At 41.0% G+C, this 25157-nt stretch overlaps 1 protein-coding gene across 3 annotated transcripts in view; it reads left to right on the top strand.

Annotated features, from left to right (window-relative positions):
- Positions 1-25157, top strand: part of ADAMTS20 (ADAM metallopeptidase with thrombospondin type 1 motif 20) — a 223301-nt gene that overhangs the window by 107350 nt on the left and 90794 nt on the right. For all 3 annotated transcript variants that reach the window (XR_004540714.1, XM_033959656.1, XM_033959655.1), the window contains exons 13-18: positions 6203-6384; positions 6488-6624; positions 14653-14770; positions 20159-20254; positions 23482-23648; positions 23795-23924. Coding sequence is in view for 2 of the 3 variants with exons in the window: in XM_033959656.1 (XP_033815547.1) it covers positions 6203-6384; positions 6488-6624; positions 14653-14770; positions 20159-20254; positions 23482-23648; positions 23795-23924 (830 nt within the window). In the remaining variant the exon portion in view is untranslated. The remainder of the gene's footprint in view (positions 1-6202; positions 6385-6487; positions 6625-14652; positions 14771-20158; positions 20255-23481; positions 23649-23794; positions 23925-25157) is intronic.

Genomic DNA, 25157 nt, shown 5'->3' with positions numbered 1-25157 from the left:
GGAATTTAACCTGCTCCCTGCTCTGAGCCTTGCCCCTTTGACTCATCAAGAGAACTCCACTTACCCTCTTAGGAGTGTTCTTAAGGGAACCTGCCATAGCACCTAAATTCCACTCCCTCCCTCACAGGCTGTGGGTAGCTAAATGGTAGGTGCACTAGTATTTCTTGGTGAAATCAGGGCGTTCTCAGAGCATCCAGTTGTAGAATTTACACCATAGTGCCAAGGCAGTCTGCAAAAACAAAGCCATTTAGGAGGGAATTTATTGACATGGGTTGCCAATAAACCAAGTTATTTTACCATAAGTCATGCTATTTTAGAACAGGTTTGATAATGTGTCTCCTTGTGTCATTAAATGGCTTTGACTATTGGGCCTATGAAGGGCAATCTTGTAAGATGCACCTAAAGTTAGGTGCTAAAAATGCACACACATTTATAGAATAATAGCATTTATGCATGTGATTGGTACCAATAATTGGCTGTCATATGTGCTAAGTCCTTTAGGGGGAAATTTTTTGTGTTAGATGCCATCGACTCATGTTCGAGTCCTAACAACTTGATGAATTACAGATCTAAAAAGAGATTGATTTTGCACTAGTCTAGTAAGGTCCTCCAGCGTCATTCCCATGGTTGTTTTCAACTTGTTCAGCCATCTGATTGCAGGTCGTCCTCTTTGCCTGGTTCCTTCGATCTTCCCAGACATAATATCCTTCTCCAACGATCTTTCTCTTCTGTCAGTGTAACCAATATAAGAGAGTTGTAACTTTATCATTTGGGCTTCAAGTAACATAGCAGTTTGATCTCTTCTAGAATCAATTTGTTAGTTCTTCTGGCAGTCCACAGCACACATAAAATCTTTCTCCAGCACCAAAGCTCAAATGAATCAATCTTCTTTCTGTCTTGTTTCCATAGTGTTCAACTTTCATATCCATAATTGACTACTGAGAAAATGAGTGCTTGGACAAGTCTGATTTTCGTTTGTAGTTATTTCCTTGCCTTTGAATACTTTGTGAAGAGCCTTCATTGAAAAGCGACCAAGTGCTATTCTGTGGAGTATTTTTTCCCTGCTACTTGCCTCTTTATTTAAGAAAGAGCTCAGGAAATTGAAATCCTTTACAACTTGTTTTCTATTGCCTTCAAGCTCAAAATCTTCATCATTTTCCGTGTTCATGATCTTCTTCTTGTTTATGTTCGGTTCTAATCCTATATTATGACTTTTGGCTTTGACTTTTCTCAGTAAATACAGCATGTATTCTTTGCTGCTGGTGATGAGCATTGCTTATATTTTAGCCACCAACTTTGAAACCAACACTTTCTTCTTCTGAATTTGCTTTTATGAAGATGGCTTTCACCATAAAGGTTCAACAGATAAGGTGACAAGATAGATCCTTGCCTGACGCCACGTTTTATTGGGAACCAATCAGCGTTGCCATATTCTGTTCTCACTGCAGCATCTTGATTTTCGTAGAGGCTCTTATCAGCTGAGTTATGTGTTTGGGTATTCCCATTTGTGCTAGATTTCTCCATAATTTATCATGATCCACACAGTCAAAATCTTTGCTGTAATCGATGAAGCAAAAGTATAGGGTTTTTTTTAATATTCTTTACTCTTTTCCACAACCTATGTGAAACCAGCCTGATTTGGTTATAGCCTTTGTTGTATTATTTTCAGCAATATTTTGCTGGCATGTGGAATTAATGCAATCGTTCTGTAGTTGTTACAATCCTTGGTATCACCTTCTTTCTCTGGTATAGGTATGAACAGTGATCTTCTCCAATTGGTTAACAGTGTTTTTTCCTTTCAAATCTGTTGACACAGTTGATTGAGGGCCATGATAGTCTCTTCTGAGCCTTTGATTAATTCAATTGGAATACCATTGATATCAGATGACTTGTTGTTTGATAAAGCTTTAATTGCTGCTATGATTTCTTTTAAAATATCTGGTTCTTCTTCAATATCAATTTCCTGTTCAATTTCCCCAATGTTATCCTCATTGCCTTTTTTGTATAGATTTTCCGTATATTCTTTCCATTTCTTTTTAATTCTTTCTGGATCATTCAATATCATTCCATTGGCGTCTTCAAGCATCCCCAATTGAGGTTGGAATTTCAGCTGTAATCTATTAACCTCCTGATATGCTAATCTGTTTTTTCCATTTACATGTTCTGATTCAATTTTCTGACAAATATCCTTTACATGTCATTCTTTGTCTTGCCAAACATGATGCTGAAACACTTGGCTCATATGTGATACTTTTTCTCTATCACCAGAAAGTTTTGCTTGTCTTCTTTATTCTGTTACTTTTCTGGTTTCTTCTGAGATCCAAAGTGATTTCATGGCTTTCTTTCTCTTTCTCGATTTTGATGTCATTACAAAATCCTTCTTCTAACTTTTAAAACCTGTCTAAGTAATCAACCAGAATTTATCAATAAACTTCTCATTCCTTATAACCCGTCCAGATCTCTTCATTCTGCAGCACAAAATCTTCTAAATATTCCATCCTTAAAACATATCAACACTCTGAGATCCAATAACTTCTCTGTAACCGCACCCTCCCTTTGGAACTCTTTCCCCACCTATCTAAGAAAGGAAACTACGAAGCAATGAGAGTAATGGTAAGGAAGAAACTTAGGAACAGCTCAAAGAAATCGCAGACTGTAGAACAAGCCTGGTTTTTATTCAAGAACACGGTGAGCGAGGCGCAAAATCTATATATCCCCAGATTTAGGAGACAAGAAACATTCATTCCGGAAATGGAAAAAGGACAAAACCGGGGAGAACTGGAAAGAGCACAGGAAGCATAAAAAAGAATGTCACCTCGTGGTTATAAGAGCAAAAAGAGAATACGAAGAGAGGCTAGCCAGGGAAGCACAAAATTTCAAACCGTTCTTCAGATATGTTAAAGGGAAGCAGCTGGCAAGGGAGGAGGTGGGACCGCTGGATGACGGAGAAAGGAAAGGAGTGGTGAAGGAGGAAAAAGAAGTGGCAGATAGACTAAACATGTTCTTTTCGTCAGTATTTACAAAAGAGGACACATCCAACGTGCCAGAACCTGAAAAAATCTTCAAAGGAGATCAAGCAGAAAAATTAACATCCATGGAGGTAAACTTTGAAGACGTACACAAGGATATAAATAGATTAAAAACAGACAAATCTCCGGGCCCGAACGAAATCCAACCTAAGGTATTGAAAGAACTAAAGGAGGAAATAGCAGAACTACTACAACAGGTTTGTAATCTATCCCTGAAAACAGGAGTGATCCCGGAGGATTGGAAGATAGCTAATGTTACGCCCATCTTTAAAAAAAGGATCGAGAGGTGATCCAGGGAATTACAGACTGGTAAGTTTGATTTCGGTTCCGGGGAAGATGGCAGAAGCACTGATAAAAGACAGCATCGACGAGTATCTAGAAAGGAATAAACTGATAAAAACAAGCCAACATGGCTTCTGCAAGGGAAGATCATGCCTAACGATCTTATTGCACTTCTTCGAAGGAATTAACAAATGGATGGACAAAGGGGACCCCATAGACATCGTATACTTAGATTTCCAAAAAGCCTTTGACAAGGTACCCCATGAACGCCTACTACGGAAACTGAAGAACCATGGGGTGGAAGGAGACGTACATAGATGGATCAAAAATTGGTTGGCGGGTAAGAAGCAAAGGGTAGGAGTGAAGGGCCACTACTCGGACTGGAGGAGGGTCAGGAGTGGTGTTCCGCAGGGGTCGGTACTCGGACCGCTGCTGTTCAATGTATTTATAAATGATCTAGAAACAGGGACGAAGTGCGAAGTAATAAAATTCGCAGACGACACCAAACTATTTAGTGAAGTTAAGACTAAAGAGGACTGCGAAGATTTACAAAGAGACCTGAACAAACTAGAAGAGTGGGCGACTAGATGGCAGATGAAGTTTAATGTAGAGAAATGTAAAGTCTTGCATGTAGGAAACAGAAACCCGAAGTACAGCTGTACGATGGGAGGGCTGGTAATGCTGGTGAAAGTACCCAAGAAAAGATCTTGGGGAGGTAATAGTGGACAACACAATGAAGCTGTTGGCACAGTGCGCAGCGGCCTCTAAGAAGGTGAATAGAATGCTGGGTACTATCAAGAAAGGTATTACAACCAGAGCAAAATAAGTTATCATGCCATTGTATCGTGCCATGATGCGCCCGCATCTGGAGTACTGCGTCCATTATTGGTCGCCGTACCTTAAGAAGGATATGGTGATACTCGAGAGGGTTCAGAAAAGAGCGACACGATTGATAAAAGGTATGGAAAACCTTCTATATGCTGAAAGATTAAAGGAACTAGGGCTCTTTTCCCTAGAAAAGCGGAGACTTAGAGGGGACTTACAAGATCATGAAGGGCATGGAGAAAGTGGAGAGGGACAGATTCTTCAAACGTTCGAAAACTACAAGAACGAGAGGGCATTCAGAAAAATTAAGAGGGGACAGATTCAGAACCAATGCTAGGAAGTTCTTCTTCACCCAAAGGGTGGTGGACACCTGGAATGCGCTTCCAGAGGGTGTGATAGGACAGAGTATGGTTTTGGGGTTCAAGAGGGATTAGATAATTTCCTGAAGGAAAAGGTGATAGAAGGGGATAGATAGAGGATTACTATATAGGTCCTGGACCTGATGGGCTGCCGTGTGAGCAGACTGCTGGGCATGATGGACCTCTGGTCTGACCCAGCAGAGGCGCTGCTTATGTTCTTATGTACATATGGGAAGAAACTTCCTTAGGCCCTTTTAAGGCAAAGTTGAAGACATTTTTATTCTTAGATGCTTCTGATTTATAACTGCCCTCGTAAGGGCAAAATCTCTGTCGCGTTCCGTTGTTCCCTATTCCCCATCGTTTTTTCCTTTATTGGTTCTTTTCTTTGCATATTGTAGTTCTGCCCTTTTTCTCTCTTGTTTTTATTTGTCCAATGAATCCTGTTTGTGTATTATGTAATGTCCCCCAGTAATGACATGTATTTTGTTTTAATATTTAAATTGTACGTTGTATATGTTTTTATTGTACACCGCGGCCATTTTCAAAAGTTTTCTGAGCCTTAACAAGCAGTAGAAAGGAAAAAGGGGGGAAGAGAGCCTTGAAACAGCCCTGATGGCGAAACATGATCGTGTCAGCTTGTTCATTCCCTCCCTGACGTAACCACAAAACTAAGATAGCTGATTATTAAAGTAATATTTATTTGAAGACAAAGATATTTATTGAAGATATATTGCAGTTTCAAAGCAGTTATGCACTTTCATTATAAAAAAAAAAAAACGGGACTACTGACAAGACACTATGGTATAGAATACTGCTATTCTAGTCCAACAAGTGTTTCTTCTAATGTCCTACAAAAATAACGCTTTAATATTTTTGATCTGTTTACATAAGCTAGTTATATAAGTTTTTGAAAGCTACTGCAAACCACAACATGCAGTTACCTTATTGGCTTCCTATGCAGAAAGGGATTGAGGGCAGCAATTAACTTGTGCAGTGCACATAGCACCCCCCCCCCCCATTCAAATGAATGGTAATGAGGCCACTAAGTATTCTTCCATGATGTGCAGAAGGAAAATAGTGGCTTTTAATGAGTGCACAAAAGCATGAGAAATTTTTTCCAAGTTTTGGGCAACACAGAAGAGTTGGTCAAGAGGATTTAGTGCCAGTTTTAGTGCATTAAATACAGTTTTGTCTTTTTCAGTTATCAAACAAGTGCCTGCAACTTGAAAAGACAGACGGATGGTACTGGCGTGTACATATGCTGAACAAAACCAAAAGTGTCGATACACATTTTGCGACATTATGTGCTGAACAGCAGATACAGATGTGGACTGGCACTTATGTTTGGACCTGTGCACAAAGAGCTGTCCTCACCATAGACCCTCTGTGCACGTGTCTGGCATGTTTTTCCGGATTACAGCACAAATTGTACCGGTTTGAAATTACCATTTCATTAGCTTGCTGCATCACGTGGTTTTAATTCTGTGGTAGAAGTGACATGCTCAGCCATCTGTTGGAGCCGTATGTGGCTTTTGACCCATCTATGGTGTGTGTAGCCCATTACCTGAAAAGCGAACATTAAACAATGCTAAAGTTAAGAATGTAAAACAAATGTGAATGTAAAACAAATAAGAAATCATATATTGTAAAAACAGAAGAAATATTATATCAATATGTTGTTTTTTTTAATCTTACAAATTTGAACAGGCCTAAAAATGGAGGAAAATATTGTGTGGGTCGCAGGATGAAGTTCCGTTCCTGTAATACTGAGCCATGTCCAAAGGGTAGGAAAGATTTTAGAGATGAGCAGTGCTCTAATTTTGATGGCAAACATTTTAACCTCAATGGCCTCCCGGATAATGTCCACTGGCTTCCAAAGTATAGTGGCAGTAAGTATTCAAATGTTTACATTTGAATAATTTGCACACAGAAAAGGTCTTTGTTAAAAGCTTCCCATTGCAATAAAATATGATTATTCTGCTCTCTTTGCAGTTCTTATGAAGGATCGCTGTAAATTATTTTGCCGAGTTGCTGGAACAACTTCCTATTACCAGCTGAAGGACAGAGTTACTGATGGAACTCCCTGTGGACTAGAAACCAATGATCTCTGTGTTCAAGGCTTATGCAGGGTATTTAACCTTGAATTTGAAAGTGACTCCAACTTCTTTTAAACTAACAAATTCTAATAAATTCATGCAGCTTGTTTGACAGAGGAAGTTAATAGAATGAGTAATTATTGCAGCCTAGAAGCTAAAGTGGCAATTCTATAAGCTGGCATCTCATTTTTTTTCTCACCACAATAGGGTGCACTCAGGGCCTCTTTTCTAGTTATAGATTATTAGTGCAAAGCAGATTGGTGCACCGAAAGTTAGGCACGCTTACTTGCAGAGGTTTGTTTGTTTATTTCTCCCTCGCCCTTATCCAGAGCGAGTTCCATGTGAACATACAAAATAAGACATTAACATTTGTCGTACAAATCAATACAAAAACACACGTACATATAAAATCAAATTCCATATGACAAACACGTCGCATCAACGATGAATATCATTTGCTGCTGTGCTTCCTCATCGTCTCATACATAAGCGCTAACAAAATTAACAAGTTTCAACATAAAAATATATGTATGAGCCGATGAGAAGGCACAGTGGCGAATGCTCTATGTACTTTATGTACTTTAGAGTGCCGCTTCTGATGGCTCTTGAGTTATGAGAGATTGATCATGTTTGATTGGATTGCGCAGTATTACTGATTCCTATAGAGTTTTGTTAAAAAAAGGAGATTGGTTTGAATCTTAATTGAAGCATACATTGTATATCAGACCTTTCAAACAATTGTTCTTCAACCAGCTTAAGTGATTCTGTAAAGCATGTCATCTTAACTCTGCAAGTGCATAACTCAAAAGGGGGTGTGGCCATGGGTATTTTGGAGGTGTTCTGAAAAGTTGGGTGCGTAGTTACACAATGCTGCCTTAGTGCACCTGACTTAGTCCCCCAGCTTTAAAACCAGGTTTTAGCAGGCATAAGTCTGGCACCTAAAGTTAGATGTGGGAATTTGCACTAAGTGCGATTCTGTAAAGTGTGTACGCCCTATGTAGAATTGCACTTAATGCCAGTTTTTTCTGGGACCAAATTTTGAGCATCTTTCATAGAATTTTCTCCATGTAATTTAAGTACACTGATATGTAGACTGCGGTTGGCGCTGACATAGAAATATAGAAACATGACAGCAGATAAAGGCCAAATGGCTCTTCCAGTCTGCCAATCTGCATCATCCTTTCCCTAAGAGATTCCAAGTTATGTCTCACGCTTTCTTGAATCCAGACATAGGGCTAGATTCACAAAGCCTACCTTTGCTGATCGATCTGTGGCCGATCCGTGGGCGAGTCTTCCTGGGCGATCGATTCATTAAGCCTCCTCATGCAAATTAATGCAATTGGAGGCACACCCCACAGTCACTGAACGGATCGCTGCAGAGCAATCAGGACGCATACGCAGATGTCTTATTTTCCTGTAAATGGTCTGTGCATGCGTTTGCTCTCAGCACAAGCATGGGAGGGAGAAGGGGGGGGGATCAAGGAGGCTAGATTTTCCAACAAGGCCCTAATTAAGGCAACACAATTGTGAAATGCTACCAGAATAGTCACAGTACCCCAAACACACAAAACCCATCAGGGTACTAAAAATTTAAACCATAATAGTATAAACTTTATGTTATAGGAGGCCTGATGATTCATCAGTAACATACAAGTCTGATGTTTCTCTGCTATATTTTTTAATTGTTGAGTAGAAAGAGGTGTCTTGACTAAATGATACTATTTGGAAGAATCATTTTGGAACCTTATGGTAATATATTAATATAATAATATTGTTATGCATCACCTGCCCTGGATTATTTTTCTAACCTCTTAACTTCATGCCATGCCCTCTCACTCTTGAGTTTCCTTTCAATTGAAAGAGACTCGCTTCATGCAAATTTTTGCCATTTAGGTATTTAAACATCTCTTATCATATCTCCTCTCAAATGTCTTTTCTCCAATGTATTGAGATGTTTGTCTGTTCCCACAAACCTTATGACAGACCGCCAACCATTTTATTAGCCTTCTTCTAGACCAAATCTTTTTGAAGGTGGGGGTCTCCAGAATTGTACACAATATTCTAAATGAGGTTTCACCAGTCTTATACAGAGTCATCAATACCTTCTTTTTCCTACAGCCATTCCTCTCCCTATGCACCCAAGCATCCTTCTAGCTTTCGCCATCACCTTTTCAACCTGTTTGGCCACCACATACTACTATCACACTCAAGTCCTACTCCTCTTTTATATATAAAAGTTCTTCAACCACTATACTTTACCGTTCCCTTGGGTTTTCGCACAACCTTGCAATTCTTAGCATTAAATCTTAGCTGCCAAATTTCAGACCCTTCTTCAAGCTTCAGTAGATCCTTCCTTATGCTATCCACAAAATCAGAAGTGTCTATTCTATTGCAGATTTTGGTATCATCCACAAAGAGGCAAATCTTACCAAACAGCCCTTCAGTAATATCGCTTACAAAAATGTTATAAAGAACAGGTCCAAAAACCAAACCTTGAGGCACACCACTAGTAATTGGCATTGAAAATCTGGATAGATATATATATATATATATATATATATATATATATATATATATATATATATATATACTGTATTTTTTTTTTTGGTCCGGTGCTAAATTAATTGGCTAAGCCAATATTCAGTACTGGCTGGTTAAGTTAATAGTGGCCAAGGATAGGCCTGCTATTTATGAGGCCCAATATGGCCGATAAACTTGGCCAGTCAGTAATGAATATTACCAGTTACCGCAAGATAGCGCCAATTAACTTTTTGGCACTGACCACAAATATTTAGCAGAGATATAATGAGTTATATCACACTGAATATTTGTGGTTAGGTGCCGAAACACTATTTAACGGGTCAGTGGCTGTTTCTGCTTGGTTAAATAGTTTTAAATATGGGGGGGTGCTGTTTATAGAATAGATCTAGCACTTACACATCTGCCTATTATTATTGCCAGTAATGGGCGTAAGCGCTATTATTCTGTAAACTATGGGCACCAGTTTATAGAATTGCTTTTCATGTACTTCCTCATAGCTTATACCATTCTCCTCTTTTACAAAGGTGTTCTAAGCTTTTTAGCGCATGCTAAATATTAGCGTGTGCTAAACGCTAACGCATGCATGCTATCCAATGGACGTGTTAGTGGTTAGCGTACGCGTTGATTTAGCGCACGCGGAATCCATGCTAGCACGCTTAGCGTTCCTTTGTAAAAGAGGGTCCATATGCCTTGTCAGTCTCATATACTTTAGCTCCTATGTAAAAAAAAAAAAAAAAAACACGGTAATTTGCGCTTGTTAAAGTCAGTCTTTCTCATAATGTTGCAATTTTCTTTTGAATTTAATTAGAAATCATAGTGGCTTCTTTTGGAAAAGTAATGAAGCATAAACAAAGCCCAATATAATTTGCAATCAAAACTTTATGTGTGGTTAGATGGAGGGAGACAGCTTGATTGAAAGGGACTGATATTGGAACTGAAGACAGAATACTTGGCACGAGGAATGAACCAAATCAAATACCAGCAAAATGAGTTAATAAGCACAGTCTGCTTAAGAAAGGAAATGAATTTGGTTTTGTCTATAAGGACAGTCTCTTGGAAATGACTTTGAATAACATTAATGGAATAAGAAACATTTGTGTGCTTATTGCATTTAGCTTATTTCCTCTAGTGCAATTTCATAATGATTTTAACAAGAAAAACACAATAAAGCTTAATGCAGTCATCCAAGTATGATCAGTTTAGTGGTTCTCCATATATTATCATAGGCAGTAGAATTTTTGCTTTATACAGCATCAGTAGCCAAGGACAGAGCATGGGTTTGTTTTTTAGTTCACCTAAGTCAAAAACAAAGGGCTCCTTTTACTAAGCCACGTTAGGGCTTTAACACGCAGAATAGCGCGCGCTGAATTGCCGCTCGCGCTAGACCTTAACGCCAGCATTGAGCCAGAGAATCGGTCAACAGCGATTGAGTCGCTATCTTTAGTGAATCTTGGCCTTACTTGTTTAACCCTACAAAAAAGTCCCCCCATCTTAAAAGAACTACCTCATGGATGTAATACAGTGGTGCCTCACACAACGAACTTAATTCGTTCCAGGAGCAAGTTTGTTATGCGAAAAATTCGTTATGTGAAACGCGTTTTCCCATAACAATACATGTTAAAAAAAATAATTCGTTCTGCAGCATAAAATATGCTAAGATGACATAAAAAAAGATAAATTTGTCAAAATGGTGAAAATGGTGGTCTTGCTGAGGCCAAACTCTTTGACGAGGTCACACTGTTTTACCCCACATTCACTCCTTCTAATTATTTCCCGTTTCATTTCAACAGAAATCACCTTCCTGCTTTTTTTAGAAGCCATGATATATAAAAAATATTGAGTTTATCTTAAAAGGACGACTGTATACAGTGAGAGAGGGCAGTTAAGCGCAGTGACTAACGACTGCCTGCAGTGCCTGCGCGGAAGGATGCAATACATCGGCAGCTCGGGCGACTTCGTTGTGTGAAACGAAGTTCGTTGTGTGAAACGAAGTTCGTTGTGTGAAGTTCGTTGTGTGAAACGAAGTTCGTTGTGTGAATCAAGACATGAAGTTCGTTGTGTGCAGCGTTCGTTGTGCGAGGCGTTCGTTATGCGAGGCACCACTGTACTTGAGTGAGCAGGATATTGGGAGATCATTGTGATATAGCAAACAACCAAAGAATAAATAGCAAAAGACAGCTGAGAAATAATAGCTGTGTGTCCAAAATAGCTTATGATGGACAACCATAGAGCAGCTGCCACGCATCAGTCTGGTGAGACTTACCATTATCACTACCATTTAACTCTTGTTTTTCTTATGTGTGAAAATGCTGCTTCTGAGGAAGAGAAGTTGTAATAAAGACAAAACTGTTGCTTTTTTGTCATAGTTCAAGATGATATATGAACGTTTTTATCTTTCAGAACATTTTCCTCAAGTCATTTTAAATTTGCAGTACTCTTGAAAGTCTTCAGTTAATCTGTACTTTTTCTGAAATTGCTGGCCATAGCTGTACATAAGGAGACAGAGTCTCTTTTTTGAAAATCAATTTGTAGAATGGTTTCAAACTTTTCCAGTACCTGTCATCATTTCTGCATATGCAACCACTCATTATTATTCATGTTCAATAGGTTTTATTGAGGCCTACACAAAAATACAACATTAGAAAGCTAACCAGAAAATAAGTATAGAAACCCAGGTCGTGCATGTGCAAGACCGGAGGGCTAGGAAGGGAAACCAAGGCGGCATGGGGGCCCCTTCTGGTGATTTAGACAGGTCGTGACCTGTTTGGGCCGCCGCGGGAGCGGACTGCTGGGCAGGATGGACCTGTGGTCTGACCCGGCGGAGGCACTGCTTATGTTCTTATGTTCTTATGTTAAACAGCGTATAACAAAACAGCTCTTGTCACCCATTTTTGCATTATCCAATCCAATCCTTGGTCTTATATACCGGGTCATTCCCAGGAAGGGACTCAATCCGGTTCACAAAATTAGCTGCAAAGGAGAAAATGATAAAATTCATCTATTAAAGTCTCTTATTTATCAGATAAGAATTTCTTAAAAAGATACGTCTTCAAAGTTTTTCTAAAAAGTGTCAAAGAAGAGAGGAGCCTAATTTCTGAGGGAAGATCATTCCAGATTTTTACCAAGGCAAATGCCATAGAGTGAGAAAGCCTACCTAAGGTTTGAATACCCCTAATGGAAGGGAATACTAATTTAAATTTATGTATTCTTCTAGATTAGTGGTCTCAAACTCGTGGCCCAGGGGCCACATGCGGCCTGCCAGGTACTATTTTGAGGCCCTTGGTATGTTTATCATAATCACAAAAGTAAAATAAAACAGTTTCTTGATCACATGTCTCTTTAGCTATAAATTACAATATTATTATTAAGACCTAGCCAAAAGGAAAGATTTATAAACTATAAAAAGTTTTATCTCATGCAAAATTGTCATTTCTTTAATAAGACATTAACTATTTTTTCTGAGGCCCTCCAAGTACCTACAAATCCAAAATGTGGCCCCGCAAAGGGTTTGAGTTTGAGACCACTGCTCTAGATGAAAGGGGTTGTTGAGAATTAAAAGAAAGAGTAAGTAATGGGGAAAAGATCCCATATAAACTTTTAAATACAACACTGGCACATTTAAAATGAACCCTCCAGTATGTTGCCCTCAGTAATAGAGTAACATGATTATATCTACTCTTACCAAATATTAATTTGTCAGCCTTGTTCTGAATAAGCTGCAATCTCCCTCCCCACACCCATATAACAGCAAACAATTTTATGGATGACTGCAGAAATCTACAAAAAGGCAAAAAAAATGTGATGGCATGGTAAATGGCACTCCAGTTCTCATTCCAACTAGCTTTCCCTCCCCTCCCCTTTATGTTTAAATCTGTGTTTATTGTGGATTAAAGTCAGAATATAAAACAAGGAAAGGTCAGCTAAACCAGTATCCAATAAGAAACAATTTTTATAGGAAAGACATCCTTCCCCAGCCTCCTACATAGCAATGCACAACACTGACCCCCCCTCCCTCTTTTACGAAACTGCGATAGCAGTTTCTAGCACGGGGAGCCGCGCTGCTCCTGACGCTCATAGGAACTCAATGAGCGTCGGCAGCAGCGCGGGCCATTCAGCGCGGTTCCCCGCGCTAGAAACTGCTATTGTAGTTTTTGTAAAAGGAGGCCTGAGTCACCAGGCTGGCCTTAGCGCTCTTTCTTGCAAAAAGCTGTACTACTTTGCTATTTGCAGACCCAGAATTTTCCCGATATCTGTCTTCTAGCTGCACCCATAGAGTGTGCTGACTTCTTCATCCCAGTTAATTTCCATTTTCACAATTACCAAATATACTCAAATATAAACTGGGATTTTTGGGCCAAAAAATTGGCCCAAAAATGGGGGGGTCCCAGTTTATATTTGGGTCAATGCCCCCTCCCAGAATTTTTTAAGGATGCTGCCACCAGGCTCTGCCCCCCTCCTCCTCCCTGCCCTATCATACCTCTGCCGATCCCTGGTGGAGGTATAGTGGGCAGAAGCAAGCTTTGCAAACTCCTGCCTATTGCTAACCAGCTGCGCGATCCAATTTCTTCATTTGAACGGCATGAGCAGCAGCGCAATTTGGTGCTGCTTCTCGGCGCTGAGCGGCTTCTTTACTGGCTCCCGCGAATTCTAAGGGTGCTGGGTGCAGAGCCTGACAGGGGAGGGGCGGAAGGAAGATGGCTGGGCGCAGAGCCTGACGGGAGGGGAGGAAGGAAGGATGCTGGGTGCAAAGCCTGACGGGAGGGGAGGAAGGAAGGGTGCTGGGTGCAGAACCTGACAGGGGAGGGATGGAGGGAAGGGGGCTGGGTGCAGAGTTTGGCAGGGAGGGGTTGGGTACAGAGTCTGGCAGGGAGGGGTGGGTACAGAGTCTGACAGGGCAGGACACTTGAATATTAAGCTGCCCGACTTATATTCGAGTCAACCATTTATTTTTTTTCCTCCTTTTTGGGGGAAAAGGGTGTCTCGATTTATATTCGGATTGACTTATATTCAAGTATATACGGTAAGTCTTCTTCCTGCCCACATATTAATTACAGTTTTTCCATATATTATGCAGCATTTATAGGTTCACTTTAAAGGGGCAGTTTTCAATCAGCCCTAGTCAAAATCCTTTGGGTGACTTGTGTCTGCAAACCTTGCACTTATTTTTCAGAAGCAATATTTGCTTCTACTTCCCCTGTAAGAACTAATACTAACCCACCCTTTTTTTTTTTTTTTTTTACAAAACTGTAGTGCAGTTTTTAGCGCCGACCTCGGCAGTAACAGCTCTGATGCTCATAGGAATTCTGAGCATCAGCGCTGTTTTACCGCCTTGGCTGGCACTAAAAACTGTACTATGGTTTTGTAAAAAGGCGGTGGTTGGGTGGGGGGGGGGGAGTCCCTACAGACTTTTAAACTTCCTTTTTGTGAAGCATGAGAATTTGTCTATAACAAGTTGTTAGAAAATTTCTTGTTCTTGTATTCTTTGTGATAAATGTTATAACATTATTTTGTTTGTTGCAGCAAGCTGGCTGTGACCATGTGTTAAATTCCAAGGCAAGGAGAGATAAGTGTGGAGTTTGTGGAGGGGACAATTCCTCATGTAAGACCCTCTCAGGCACTTTTAACAGTGCCCAGTATGGTAGGTTCTTTTCTTCCAACATTTACTATTGCAGTTCAGCTTTAGAGATGTCCAGTAACAAGTTGCCATGTTTGTATACCCACTTTGGCTTTAATAAATTCATTCCTTGCTATGACAGCTCACATAAGCTCCAAGATCCATGGAACTTCCAATTTGATGCTTTTAATTGGTGCATCCTGTTTCTAATTAGCATACAGAATAATGGTTTGCCTGGTTAATCGTGACCTACAGGTAATGTGAATAGAATGCCATTTGTTACCTGCTTATGAGGAACTGATGTTCTTTAGCCTGCCATTATATTTTGTAATATTGCATTGTTAGAGTAAATCTGACCTTTATGAATCATCCAGCACATACAAATTTTCCTAGTTCACATCTTATATCCTTTGCAACTGCTGCCCCCCAGTGGCAGACATGATCAATCTTAATTTTGCTTGTGGATCAGGAACGTTGTTTAGCAATTCTAAAAATTACAGCAAGAAGCAATATAAGTATTTGGGAACTGGACTGAATTACTTCCCTTTCCAAAAACAAGCTATTGCAATTCTGATAGGTGTTTCTGTGTTTCAGAGTGTTTACAGTCTAAAGCAGTGTATCGCAAACTGTGTGCCATGGCATACTAGTGTGCCTTCTGATATTTTAAGTGTGCCGCGGCATACAGAGCAGGAAGAGAGGCTAACTTGCAACTTCCTGCTTTCTGTGGGAGCGAGGAGGAATCCTATTGCTCCTCCACAGCAGAAGAGGCTGCAGCACCTGCCTGACAAAGGAAAACACCTTATACATTACCAAAACAAATTTGGATGAAAAATCCATTCTGAAGATACTCGAGGCTGTTTGAGGAGGAGCAGAGGGCAGGGCCAATTCCACACGCAGCAGGAGAGCAGCCTGGCTGCTGCTGCATTCAAAATGGCAAACATGGAATTTTTTCGCCTTTATTACCTCTATCATTTAACTCTCTTCAGTTTCACACTACCAGGAATACACATACATTTAAATTGCTCTTCCCTTCTGTTAAAGCAGGGGTAGGGAACTCCGGTCCTTGAGAGCCGTATTCCAGTCGGGTTTTCAGGATTTCCCCAATGAATATGTATGAGATCTATTTGCATGCACTGCTTTCAATGCATATTCATTGGGGAAATCCTGAAAATCCGACTGGAATACAGCTCTCAAGGACCGAAGTTCCCTACCCCTGTGTTAAAGGGATTAAAACCCTAGGTAAATTCTCACATTCCTTATCCTATTCCTTGGTAAAAGTTTGGAATGATCTTCTCTCAGTTATCAGAATGTCTTTATCTCTATCACTTTTTTAGGAAAAATCTGAAAACTTATCTATTTCAGAGATTCTTAACTGAGGACTGATCTAATTTATTGAAAAATTTTCTATTATCTTCATTATTGTTTTATATTATATTCTTTTAAATCTTTGTTAACCGGCTTGAGACCTTGCTGGAATGATCCGGTATATAAACTGGATATTAGATTAGATTAGAAAGAGGAGCCGCCATTCTGGCTCTGTACTCTCCAGGCCCCTGATTTCTGCTACCTCTCTTGAAGTACTGGGCTTCAATCTGGAGTCAGATGCTGCTACCTGCGAAGAGGGTCTGGGCAAACAAAAAGAGCAATTTCCGTCGGCATCAATCGTTCGGTGCACGCCCCTTGGGAGAGAAGAAAACAACTCCACAATAGGAAGTGAAACCTTGTGACAGCAAAAATACTACAAGTACTGCAAGGAGGTAATTGCCAGGACTCCTGCTTTCCTCTTCCTCTCTCCCCATCCCCGGATCAGCAGCGGCAGTTCAGTGTGATTTTAATTTAGCAACACAGCTGCTGCTGGCCTAGTTTAACTGCGGTTTCATAAGAACATAAGAATTGCCTCTGCCGGGTCAGACCAGAGGTCCACCGTGCCCAGCAGTCCGCACCCGCGGAGGCCCCCCAGGTCCATGACCTGTAAGTACTCTTATACCTAAATCTTTTATTCCCTAATTGTTTAATTTCCTGTATTGTAGCCCTCTATCTACACCCTGCAATCCCCTTTTCCTTCAGGAAGTCGTCCAATCCCTTCTTGAAACCCAATATTGTACGCTGTCCTATCACCTCCCCCGGAAGCGCATTCCAGGTGTCCACCACCCTCTGAGTGAAGAAGAACTTCCTAGCATTCGTTTTGAATCTGTCTCCTTTCAATTTTTCTGAATGACCTCTTGTTTTTGATGTCCCCGCTAGTCTGAAGAATCTGTCCCTCTCCACCTTCTCTAAGCCTCTCATGATTTTATAAGTCTCTATCATGTCCCCTCTAAGTCTACGATTTTCCAGAGTGAAAAGCCCCAGCCTCTCCAGCCGTTCAGCATCTGAAAGGTTTTCCATGCCCTTTATCATCCTCGTTGCTCTCCTCTGGACCCTCTCGAGTATCGCAATATCCTTCTTAAGGTACTGTGACCAGTACTGGATGCAGTACACCAGATGCGGTCGCACCATCGCTCGATACAGTGGCCGGATAACTTCCTTCATTCTGGTAGTGATACCTTTTTTGATAATGCCCAACATTCTGTTCGCTTTCTTTGAGGCCGCTGCACATTGTGCCGCCGGCTTCATTGTTTTATCCACCAATACCCCCAAGTCTTTTTCTAGGTTGCCTTCCCCCAGTACTCTCCCTCCCATCGTGTAGCTGTACATCGGGTTCCCTTTCCCTATATGCAAGACTTTACATTTCTCTACATTGAAGCTCATTTGCCATTTATTTGCCCACTCCCTCAGTTTGTCCAGGTCTCCTTGTAGTTCTTTGCATTCCTCAAAAGTTCTAACCCTACTGGAGATTTTTGTGTCGTCCGCAAATTTATGATTTCGCACTTCGTCCCTGTTTCCAGGTCATTAATGAATATATTGAACAGCAGCGGTCCCAGCACTGACCCCTGCGGGACACCACTTGTGACCCCTTTCCAGTCAGAGTAGTGTCCCTTTACTCCTACCCTCTGCTTCCTGTTCACCAACCAGTTCTTGATCCATCTGTGCACGTCCCCTTCCACCCCGTGGCTCCACAGTTTCTTAAGTAGTTGCTCATGGGGTACCTTGTTGAAGGTTTTTTGGAAATCCAGATAAACGATGTCTATGGGGGTCACCTTTGTCCAATTTTTCACTTATCCCCTCAAAGAAATACAGTAGGTTCATTTGGCATGATCTTCCTTTGCAGAAACCATGCTGGCTTGTTCTTATCAGATTGTTTTTTTCTAAATGCTCATTGATACTTTCCTTGATAAATGATTAGGCCATCTTCCCCGGAACTGAGGTTAAGCTCACCAGCCCGTAGGTCCCCGGGTCGCGTCTCGATCCTTTTTTGAAGATAGGTGTAACATTTGCTATCGTCCAGTCCTCCGGGATTTCCCCTTTTCTCAAGGATAGGTTAAAAATCTGCCGCAGCAATTCCGCTGTTTCGTCTCTGAGCTCTTTCAGTATTCTCATCAGTCAGCCATGGGGCCTTTGCTAGGCCGGCCCACTTTGATGATGCGAGGCAGGCCGGCCTAGCAAAAGCCCCGAGGCTGAATGTTGAAACCGTGGCTAAACTAATGCTAGCAGCAGCTGTGTGGCTAAGTTAAAAATCACACTGAGCTGCCGCTAGGCTAGAGAGAGGAGGTATTGCTGGGGTATGTGAGTGGGTGAAATGCATGTATGTATGCGATTAGGTTTTGTGTGGGTGGTGTGTAGGTGTGTGAGTGAGTGTGCATTCATTGGAAGTCATGTTAGGGGGTGGATGAGTGATGCACTCTTTTTTTTTTTTTTTTCGTTTTTATCCTATAACCTGTTCTGAGCTTGTTGGGGAGAATGTGATAGAAAACGAATTAAATAAATAAATAAATTGTTCACTAGCTCCCCCAGTGTTTTCTTAGCACCTCCTCCTCCTGCACTGATACTCCTTTCCTTAGGTATTCCACCTCCTCTTTTGCCCCCACCCTCACTTCCCTTGTAATCATTCCTCCCTCCCCATACCTAATACCCTAGGTCAGGGGTCGGCAACGTTTTTACAGCAAAGAGCCAATTTATCCAAAGTGACTGACCCAAAGTTTAACAAAGAGCTGCAAGGTGTAGCTTTTCTCCCCTCCAATCCTTGCAGGTCTCTGCACCTCTCATCCCTCCCTCCCCTGCCCCTCCCCCAACCCATAGCCAAGGTTCTCTCCAAGCCCCAACCTTTTAATGTCCCTCCCAACACCATGAACCCCCCCAGGCCTATTGAGGAACCTGGTGGTTCAGCGGGGGTCTTTCTGGCAGGAGCGCAGCCCTCTTTCTCATGCCTTCTTGCAGCTGCCTTCTAAAATGGCTGCTGCGGCAGCTTGTGGTACAACAGGAAATGCCATGAGCAGCTGTGAGAGGTCGAGGCAGCTATTTTAGAAGGCAGCCACAAGAAGGCCATACTCCTGCTACAAAGACCCCCTGCTCGACAACCAGGTATTTCAGTAGGTCTGGGGTGGGGGTGGGGGTGGATCTTGGGTTTGGGAGGGCGATTAAAGGGTTCAGGGCCTGGAAAACCACAGCTACATGTACGAGGATCCACAGGTTGCTGACCCCTGCCCTAGGTGAACCTTCAGCCATTTACCCCTTCTGCCTCTATGGGCAGCTGAAGGTCATATCCTCCTATATCTAATATATCCTCTTCTCTTCCCTCCCCCCTCTCATAGCCATAATCCCCTACACTCCCTAGGTGGCAAGTATCTTCATTTCCTCTTCTTACCAACCCCACATGGCCACATCCCACCTTTCCATTTCTTATTCATCTCAGGTGGCCAGCATCTCCCCTTCCCTTCTTACCTCAGCAGGTCCAGCATCTCATCTAATCCAAGTTCAAATGCAAAGCACTAATGAGGAAGGCAAAGAAAGACTTTGAAGATTGCATTAGAGGCTCGGGAGAAAGAGTCAAGCTTTCACTTGCTTCCTGAAGTAGAGATATGATTCTCTCAGTGCAAGACTTTTAGGGAGTACATTCCAGAGTGTGAGTGTGATGACAGGAGGAAACCAAGGATCATTTTTTTTTAACATGGCCTTCCTTGGAATGTTTTGAGTGTGTGTTGTAAAAGTATGAAATTCTCTATAACAGAGTCAGTTGTGATAGAACAAATTTTGTGAAGGGTTTCACCAGACTTTTTGTATCTGCAATTAAAATGCTTTATGGAAATATTTCAGCTGCAACTGGGAATTAGATAGAAGAAATTAGGAAAACATCTGCCAGGGTTGGCCCTCGTACAACTAATCCTGTCTGGAGGCAGGCGTAAGATTAGATGATCTCTTGAGGCCTGCTCACAACAGGTGAAACAATTGGGAGGCATATATAATTCCTAGCTGAGAAAAAGTTCACCAGCTGTATCATGTGCCCATTTCTGATTTGTGTTCTTCATTATATTTCAGGTTATAACCCTGTAGTGAAAATTCCTGCAGGAGCCACAAACATTGACATACGTCAGCACAGTTACTCAGGAAGACCAGAGGATGACAACTATCTTGGTAAATGTTTTCAGGGAATAGTGCTCATGCCTGATCACAGTTAATAGACACTTTTGTGGAGGTCTTTTGCAGACATCAATTCTTAGAAGTCTGTTAAAACCAGTAGAAAAAAATGCAGAATTGTATTTCACACTGAACTCGGTCACCTAACTTCCTCTTCAGAGGTTCTCAGGTTTCCCAAAGTAGGTTTAATTTACTCTGAAAAATAATTGAAGCTCAGTTTTTTAAATAGAAGTCAGATATGTGTTTTTGTCTGATAGTTACTGGAAATGGAGGTTTACAGTTGTGGACAATATAGGCTAAGTAATAAAGGATGTGCTTTTACAAGATTCAAATTAACTTCTTTATTGACAGATTCTTTTACTAAGGGCTCCTTTTATCAAGCCGCGCTAGCGGGGTTAAGGCACGTGACTTTTCATCACTCGTTAACCCCCGCGCTGGCCAAAAACTACCGCCTGCTCAAGAGGAGGCAGTAGCGGCTAGCGTGTCCAGCAGTTTAGCGCGGCTTAGTAAAAGGAGCCCTAAGCAGTGTTAAGTGTAGGGTTACCATTTTTCGGGTTGCAAAAAATCTGGACTCATGGCCCCGTCCTGTCCACCCTGTTCCTGCCCAGTTCCACCCCAGCTCCTTCCAGTTCAGTCCCCAGCCCTGCCCCTACAAATCTCCTCTCTTTTTTCCTGGCAAGCAATTATATGCCACATAAACCCAATTAAGTTAGGAAGCAGTGGGGCAGCTACCACTGTCTAACTTTTGGCAGCTTTTGTAGAATCTGGCTCTAAAAACCCAATGTGCATTTGCAAACCAGGTTCTAAGAATTTTTTCTTTATTTTTCTCTGAAGGGATGTATTGGGGGCAGAAAGTGGGCATGACAGTGCAATAACTGATTAGCATGTGAGTTCTTATCATCCACAAAATAGGTGGTTGGTAATTTTTGTTAATGGCTAGATGCTAATGGCAATGGAGAAATGAAGTGGTTTAAATGGATTTAATATAGATGTCATAGGACTGTTTGGATTACAGTCATCAGTTGATCTGCGAGGAAGAAAAAAGAACACCAAGGCAATATACTGTCGTTAAGCTGAGTGCCAGTTATCTTTTTCTCTTTTTTTGAAAACTTTAGCCTTTGGATTAACATTCTCACAATTTGTACTCAGTTGGCTGTATGAATTCTTTTCGCTTGAATTGCCAGTTTTTTGGTCTGAGAACTTTTTCTCCAATTGGAGTTTTTTATTCTTAGGTCTTTTTCCGGCTAAGGGCCAATGAGAATAGTTGTAACTCAGAAAAGGGAGGTTTGTCATCCCCCCTCCCTCCGCTTAAGATCCTTCTGGATTTTGAGGTCCCTTTATTAAATTTGTGTGAATTATTTATAAGTCTAGTATAGCAACTGTTTACAGATTTAAATTGGACATACATTTTTGTTTTTTGAACCAATTAGCTTATGGCCATTAATTCAGAATATGGAAATTCAGTCACCTTTTGGCTGTGGTAAGATCAGCCTTAGTGTGTGCGAAAAAACCCATGTAAGGGTGCGCTAAAGCCACTTTTTATCACAGCTTTGTAAAATGACCCTGAAATGTTTTCAGACTTAAGGCCTAAGCTGTTTTGTGTGTTTTTAAATATTATGTTCAAGTGTAATACAAATATATTTTGAAAGATAATTATGGACATTTCATAACGTATAGTTTATTTAAAAAAACTTAATATAGAAAATAACATCAGTCAGAGCAAAAAAATGTATGCATGAAGTCCACCAGGCATTAGGGACCACAGAAAGATGTCTATTAATGAGAGAAGCAGATAATGAAACACAATTTTATCAAGATTAAATGCATAGGAGGGGCCTTAGGCACCTGGGCCAACCAGATTCTCAGACCTCTTTCCCAGTGCATTCTGGGATGGACTTGGTGTGGCCTAAGACTCCAATTGGCCAGATATCAAAGGCTACTCTAGTGGGTGTTGAGGGGGGGTTTCGGGTGGTGGCAGGATGAATTGGGCATCCATCCTGCCTGCCAAAGTCATGGGGGGGGGGGTTTTGGGGTTCCCTTCCACTTCCCGTCAGCTGATCGTGGCAGGGGGATTCTCTTGCAGTGATCAGCTGATGGAAAGGTATCAAGTGCAATTCTCTAACCAGCATCTGTGACATGGGTGCCTGTTAAAGAATCAGGCCGGTTAGGTGGGGTTGGGTGTCGGTCCCTTAGGCAGATGTGATTCTGTATAGGATGCCCATGTGTGATTCTCAAAAGCCGCTTTGGTGGCTGTTGAGATGTGGGCATCTTATACAGAATCAGGCATCCCAATTGCAGGTGGCGGTAGGCATCCTACTGCCATTCAGGATGCACGTATAAAAAAAAATTGTTCAAAGATGCCTATACTGTAGGCGTCTGTGGTATGTCTACGGAGGCGCGTAGGGACATTTAAGCATGCCCAAGGCAAGGTGTGGGTGTGATACCCGGAAGTGGCAAGGTGTGGTTTCACCTGGAAGTGGCCATGGACATGCTTAAGCGTCCCTATGCGTCTCTGTAGGTACAAGACAGACACCTTAAATATAGCACTGCAAAATGCTGGCCTACATTTAACTCAAAATCACTTATAGTCCAGTCTCACAAGATAATGTATATAGCGCCAGAGGGATATCAGATCTTTTTGAGAGCCGACGGCTGTATGTGAGAGATGACAGTAAATAGCCTCCCCACTGCCTTGAAAAAGAGAGTGAAACACATTGACTGAGGGGATTTCCAGCAATGGCTGAAAGTTAAGTTAATTGAATTATCTATAAAATAACTTATTTATTGAGGAAAATAATATTTATTGAAGAAAAAGTAAAATATTTATAAAATGAAAGTATAATAAGTGAAGAAAAAGAAATATAATAGTGAATAGCAATAGATGTGCCTGCGGGTAAAATGAGGAAGTAACCCCTTTGGAGCTATGTTGCTCAGAGGGTAATCTGATATCCCTCTGGCACTATATACATTATCTTGTGAGACTGGACTATAAGTGATTTTGAGTGGATTGAAGGCGTTAAAAGCTATAAAGATAAGAGAGTTTATTTAAAGGAAGGCTTACATTTAAAGCATCTGTTCAGTGATGTAGACTTGATTCTCTTTAGGACACGTGATTGACCTGCGATCGGCATCCTAAAGAAAATCAGGCCCCATAGACCTAAATAAACACCAACTCCATGATTTGACATGGCAATAGTTTAAAATAACCTTTTCTCCTCTTTCAGCATTGGTAGACAGTAAAGGAAATTTTGTCCTAAATGGAAATTTTGTTGTGAGCATGTTTAAAAGGGAAATCGATGTACATGGCACCATTTTTGAATACAGTGGATCTGATAACTCTGTAGAGCGGATAAACTGCACTGATCGACTTGAGGAAGACCTTGTATTACAGGTATAGTTTTAAAAGTTTGAAGGCTGAATTTATATCAGTCATTCTGTGTTTACTAGTGATAACATTTAAGTACTGAATAGTTTTCATGAAATAACTTTATTGACAGAAAACTAGATGCATTATCTTTTGTTTTTGTTTCTGGAAAGGTCTTATGTGTAGGAAATTTACACAGCCCTGATGTGCGTTATTCCTTCAGTATCCCCATAGAAAGTAGAAGTGACCAATTTTCGTGGAATCCAAATGGGCCCCGACAACACTGCAGTAAAATGTGCCAAGGTAAAGTTTAATTTCACTGAACTAAAATGCTGGATTTAGGGTCAGTTTCTAATGATGTGTGCTTACCGCAGGGCACGCTGAGGTGTCCTGCGGTAAAATTCAAATGTGCATGCACTATCCATGCACTACAAATATACCGTTTTTCGCTGAGGGGACATGTCTGTGGTGGAGATTGGGCAAGTCTGTGCTAGTCAGTTAATGTGTCGACATTGATCTACCCATCTGGTGGCTGGAAAAAAGGCTGACATTCTTTGTCTGCTAATTCCTTTGTAAGCTTCCCTTGCCATATTGGCTCTTGTTTGTAAGCTCTTTTCTTCATTGTAATCTGCTACCGCGGCTCTTTTGTAAACTCCCTATGGTTCTATGGGCTCTTGCATAATTGTAAATTTCCTTGAATCTTTATAGGCATAGAGCGATCCACATATCCTAGATTAGATTAGATAGGTATGCAATGAGTATTAAGTTTAGCACGGGATTAGCATGTAAGTCCTTACTGTCCACAAAATAGGTGGCGTTAAGGGACCATTAGGTGATGCTAATAGCCACTAAAAAAAGGCAACTTTGTGCATAGCCATTAATGTTGAAAACAGAAAATTACCAATTTTACTGCAGCACTAAAATGGCCTTAGTGCATTGGAAAGGTCCGCTTTGTAAAGGGCCCCCTTGGTGTGCTATAGACATGGAGATGGCTGCTGTAGACAAAAAATATAAACATAAGAATTCAATAATTTATCAACCTAATTATAAATTATAAATCAAAATATTGAAAAACTATATATTAATTATAAGTGAGTGCTCAGTTTGTAATATCATTCAAACACAGCAGTGTTACAAAATAATGATATTGTATCTTTCCATCATTGCACCCGCCTGCCTGCCTACCTTAATAATAGTTGATGAAATAACCTGATGTTAATATAGTTGATCAACAACTAAAGCATATTATAAAAGAAAAAGATAGTACTTAGCTTCACACAAAGATAGGCAATGTCCGGGTTCAGGTGCAAGAGGTCAAAAAATCTCCTTTATGTTCACTATCGCTGGGTTGAAATCAAGATCAAAAAGTTCACATGGAAGGTGCTTTTCCTCAATGCCATCACCTCTGCCAGGAGGGTTAGTGAGATGCATGCACTGGTCGCCGATCCACTGTTCACTGTTTTTCACCATGACAAGGTGGTTCTGCGTACCCATCCTAAATTCCTTCCCAAGGTGGTCTCGGCTTTTCACCTCAAC

Source organism: Geotrypetes seraphini, chromosome 9 (genome assembly GCF_902459505.1).
Source record: "Geotrypetes seraphini chromosome 9, aGeoSer1.1, whole genome shotgun sequence".
Taxonomy (NCBI): domain Eukaryota; kingdom Metazoa; phylum Chordata; class Amphibia; order Gymnophiona; family Dermophiidae; genus Geotrypetes; species Geotrypetes seraphini.
Note: the sequence above shows the minus strand (reverse complement) of the source record. Positions and strands in the feature narration are given on the sequence as shown.